General features: G+C 56.7%; 1 protein-coding gene across 1 annotated transcript; it reads left to right on the forward strand.

Moving 5' to 3' along the window:
* The first annotated feature begins 1,091 nt into the window (after positions 1-1,091).
* Positions 1,092-3,651, forward strand: LOC140380586 (photoreceptor outer segment membrane glycoprotein 2-like). Its single transcript, XM_072464453.1, has 3 exons — positions 1,092-1,722; positions 1,876-2,128; positions 3,455-3,651. Exons 1-3 carry the CDS (start codon positions 1,142-1,144, stop codon positions 3,647-3,649), a joined length of 1,029 nt encoding a protein of 342 aa, XP_072320554.1. The 5' UTR covers positions 1,092-1,141; the 3' UTR covers positions 3,650-3,651.
* The last annotated feature ends 480 nt before the right edge of the window (positions 3,652-4,131 follow it).

Genomic DNA, 4,131 nt, shown 5'->3' on the forward strand with positions numbered 1-4,131 from the left:
ACCAGATCTAAACCAGGTCTAAACCAGGACTAAACCAGGACAAAACCAGGTCCAAACCAGGTTTAAACCAGGTCTAAACCAGGTCTACCCCAGGACTAAACCAGGACTAAACCAGTTCTAAACCAGGTCTAAACCAGGACTAAACCAGGTCCAAACCAGGTTTAAACCAGGTCTAAACCAGGTCCAAACCAGGTCTAAAGCAGGTCTTAACCTGGACTAAACCAGGTCTAAACCAGGTCCAAACCTGGACTAAACCAGGTCTAAACCAGGACTAAACCAGGACTAAACCAGGACTAAACCAGGTCCAAACCAGGTTTAAACCAGGTCTAAACCAGGTCTAAATCAGGACTAAATCAGGACTAAACCAGGACTAAATCAGGTCTAAACAAGGACTAAACCAGGACAAAACCAGGACTAAACCAGGACTAAACCAGGTCCAAACCAGGTCTAAATCAGGTCCAAACCAGGTCTAAATCAGGACTAAACCAGGACTAAACCAGGACTAAACCAGGACTAAACCAGGTCTAAACCAGGTCTAAACCAGGTCTAAATCAGGACTAAATCAGGACTAAACCAGGACTAAACCAGGACTAAACCAGGTCTAAACCAGGTCTAAACCAGGTCTAAATCAGGACTAAATCAGGACTAGACCAGAACTAAATCAGGACTAAACCAGGACTAAACCAGGTCTAAACCAGGTCTAAACCAGGACTAAACCAGGTCTAAACCAGGTTTAAACAAGGTCAAAACCAGGACTAAACCAGGACTAAACCAGGTCTAAACCAGGACTAAACCAGGTCTAAACCAGGTTTAAACAAGGTCAAAACCAGGACTAAACCAGGACTAAACCAGGACTAAACCAGGTCTTGTTTTCTGTCTTGTTTCAGAGCTCATGGATCCAGGCGGCCATGTTGGATCCGACCAGAACTGAGATGCAGTGCATTCTGGGAAATATAGTCTTAACAGAAGCAAAGTCTGGACCAAGACCAAGACCTGGTCCTATGAGAGTCCAGTATGGCTGAAGTGGACCCTGGTCCAGAGTCTAGGACCTGTTTGGACCTCGCTGAGACTGGGACCTGGACTGTGGTCTGGACTTTGGTCTGGACCTGGACTCGATGGTCTGGTTGTAGTCCTGGTCCTGATGGCGCTGGGTCATGTGGTCCTTAGTCACTCGGACCGTCGGGTCCTGGCCCGGGTCTTGGTGGTGCTGAATTGGGTCTCCGTGGCGACAGGGGCGGTGCTGGTACTTTTGGGCGTGTACCTGTGGGCGGAGCTGCGGCGCTGGGAGGAAGTGATGTCAGAGGACGTGTTGTGGGCGGTGCCTGTGGTCCTGATCTGGACCGGACTCGGGGCCTGTGTCGTGAACCTGACCGGGGCCCAGCTCTGTCTGGACTGCTCGGATCACAACCGGTTTCTGCGCTGGAAGCTGGTCCTGGCTCCATATGTGGGCGTGTCCCTGCTTCTAACCGCCGGCCTGCTATTGGCTGCCGCGCTCAGCCTCGCGCTCGGCTTCAGCGGACGATTGGACGAGGCTTTGGAGGCGGGGCTAAGCGCTGCCATGAGACGATACAAAGACTCGGACCTGAACCCGGGTCTAAAGACCAAACTAGACCTGGTCCAGATCCACATGAGCTGCTGCGGGAAAGACCGGTACCAGGACTGGTTCAGGGTCCAGTGGGTCTCTGACCGGTACCTGGACCGCACCCAGGCCAGGGTCCAAGAGTGAGTACGGACCAGGACTGAGACCGGGACTGAGACGGGGCTACAGACCGGGACTACAGACCGGGACTACAGACCGGGACACAGACCGGGACTATAACAGGACTATAGACAGGGACACAGACCGGGACAGGTCTAACCCGTCTCTGTCCTCAGTCAGATCCGGTCTAACGTGGCTGGACTTTATCTCTCGGATTCAGTTCCGTTCAGCTGCTGTGACCCCGCCTCTCCTTGGCCCTGCCCACAGACCGGGCTGAAGTCTCGCCCCGCCCCTCACTTCCTGTCTTTGGTCCAATCATCTCGCTCTCTGGGACTTTGGGGGCGGGGCTGCAGGGAGGCCCTGCGACGACACTATCTGTGGATCCTGAACGTGATCAGTGTCAGCGCCGTCTCCGTCTGGGCCTTTGAGGTGAGACAAGTATGATCTGTGTCTCCTGAGGTCTCCTGATGTCTCCTGGTGTCTCCTGGTGTCTCCTGATGTCTCCTGGTGTCTCCTGGTGTCTCCTGATGTCTCCTGAAGTCTCCTGAGGTCTCCTGATGTCTCCTGGTGTCTCCTGGTGTCTCCTGATGTCTCCTTGTGTCTCCTGGTGTCTCCTGATGTCTCCTGAAGTCTCCTGAGGTCTCCTGATGTCTCCTGGTGTCTCCTGGTGTCTCCTGATGTCTCCTTGTGTCTCCTGGTGTCTCCTGATGTCTCCTGAAGTCTCCTGAGGTCTCCTGATGTCTCCTGGTGTCTCCTGGTGTCTCCTGATGTCTCCTTGTGTCTCCTGGTGTCTCCTGGTGTCTCCTGATGTCTCCTGGTGTCTCCTGATGTCTCCTGATGTCTCCTGAATTAACTCTTTAAAACATGTTTATTGTGTGTTCGTCTCTCTGGTCCTCCCCCGTCTCTCTGGTCCTCCCCCGTCTCTCTGGTCCTCCCCCGTCTCTCTGGTCCTCCCCCGTCTCTCTGGCCCCTCCCCCGTCTCTCTGGTCCTCCCCCGTCTCTCTGGTCCTCCCCCGTCTCTCTGGTCCTCCCCCGTCTCTCTGGCCCCTCCCCCGTCTCTCTGGTCCTCACCCGTCTCTCTGGCCCCTCCCCCGTCTCTCTGGCCCCTCCCCCGTCTCTCTGGTCCTCCCCCGTCTCTCTGGTCCTCCCCCGTCTCTCTGGTCCTCCCCCGTCTCTCTGGTCCTCCCCCGTCTCTCTGGCCCCTCCCCCGTCTCTCTGGTCCTCACCCGTCTCTCTGGCCCCTCCCCCGTCTCTCTGGCCCCTCCCCCGTCTCTCTGGTCCTCCCCCGTCTCTCTGGCCCCTCCCCCGTCTCTCTGGCCCCTCCCCCGTCTCTCTGGTCCTCCCCCGTCTCTCTGGTCCTCCCCCGTCTCTCTGGCCCCTCCCCCGTCTCTCTGGTCCTCCCCCGTCTCTCTGGTCCTCCCCCGTCTCTCTGGTCCTCCCCCGTCTCTCTGGTCCTCCCCCGTCTCTCTGGCCCCTCCCCCGTCTCTCTGGTCCTCCCCCGTCTCTCTGGCCCCTCCCCCGTCTCTCTGGTCCTCCCCCGTCTCTCTGGTCCTCCCCCGTCTCTCTGGCCCCTCCCCCGTCTCTCTGGTCCTCCCCCGTCTCTCTGGTCCTCCCCCGTCTCTCTGGTCCTCCCCCGTCTCTCTGGTCCTCCCCCGTCTCTCTGGTCCTCCCCCGTCTCTCTGGTCCTCCCCCGTCTCTCTGGCCCCTCCCCCGTCTCTCTGGCCCCTCCCCCGTCTCTCTGGCCCCTCCCCTCAGCTCCTGGTGGTCACAGGTGTCCGTTACCTTCAGACGTCGATGGAGAACCTGGTTCTTCTTGGAGATCCTGCCTCCGACAGTGAAGCCTGGATCCTGGAGGACAGTCTCTGTGAGACGGCCCGACACAACCTGCGAATCATCAAGAGTTTAGGGAAGTGTTACCATGGCAACAACGACCCTAACATCGACCAGTGAGACGCAGACAAGGCGGGGACGACCAGTGAGACGCAGACAAGGCGGGGACGACCAGTGAGACGCAGACAAGGCGGGGACGACCAATGAGACGCAGACAAGGCGGGGACGACCAATGAGACCTGATCATAACACGGATGTTCTGGAACATGTAAAGATTTAAGTCAAGGAACCTTCAGGACCAGGACCAGGACCAGGAGCAGGACCAGGAGCAGGACCAGGACCAGGACCAGGACCAGGACCAGGACCAGGACCAGGACCAGGAGCAGGACCAGGACCAGGACCAGGACCAGGAGCAGGACCAGGACCAGGACCAGGACCAGGACCAGGACCAGGACCAGGACCATGTGTTTTTTCTGTCTTTGTTTAGTCCAAATAAAGTATTTGTTGAATATTCATGACGTCATGTTTCCAGAATCATCTTCTTTCCTAAACTATAAATCTTTCCATCTTTTTTTGACTAAACAATGATTGACAGGTGTCTT

This window comes from Eucyclogobius newberryi, unplaced genomic scaffold (genome assembly GCF_026437365.1).
Source record: "Eucyclogobius newberryi isolate DKJ021-1_F unplaced genomic scaffold, fEucNew1.0.hap1 SCAF_49, whole genome shotgun sequence".
Classification (NCBI taxonomy): Eukaryota; Metazoa; Chordata; class Actinopteri; order Gobiiformes; family Gobiidae; genus Eucyclogobius; species Eucyclogobius newberryi.

Coding starts and splice junctions, on each gene's coding strand:
- LOC140380586 (XM_072464453.1), top strand. CDS start 1,142: ATGGCGCTGGGTCATGTGGTCCTTAGTCACTCGGACCGTCGGGTCCTG. Junction 1,723..1,875: donor ACCCAGGCCAGGGTCCAAGA/GTGAGTACGGAC, acceptor CTCTGTCCTCAG/TCAGATCCGGTCTAACGTGG. Junction 2,129..3,454: donor TCTCCGTCTGGGCCTTTGAG/GTGAGACAAGTA, acceptor CCCTCCCCTCAG/CTCCTGGTGGTCACAGGTGT.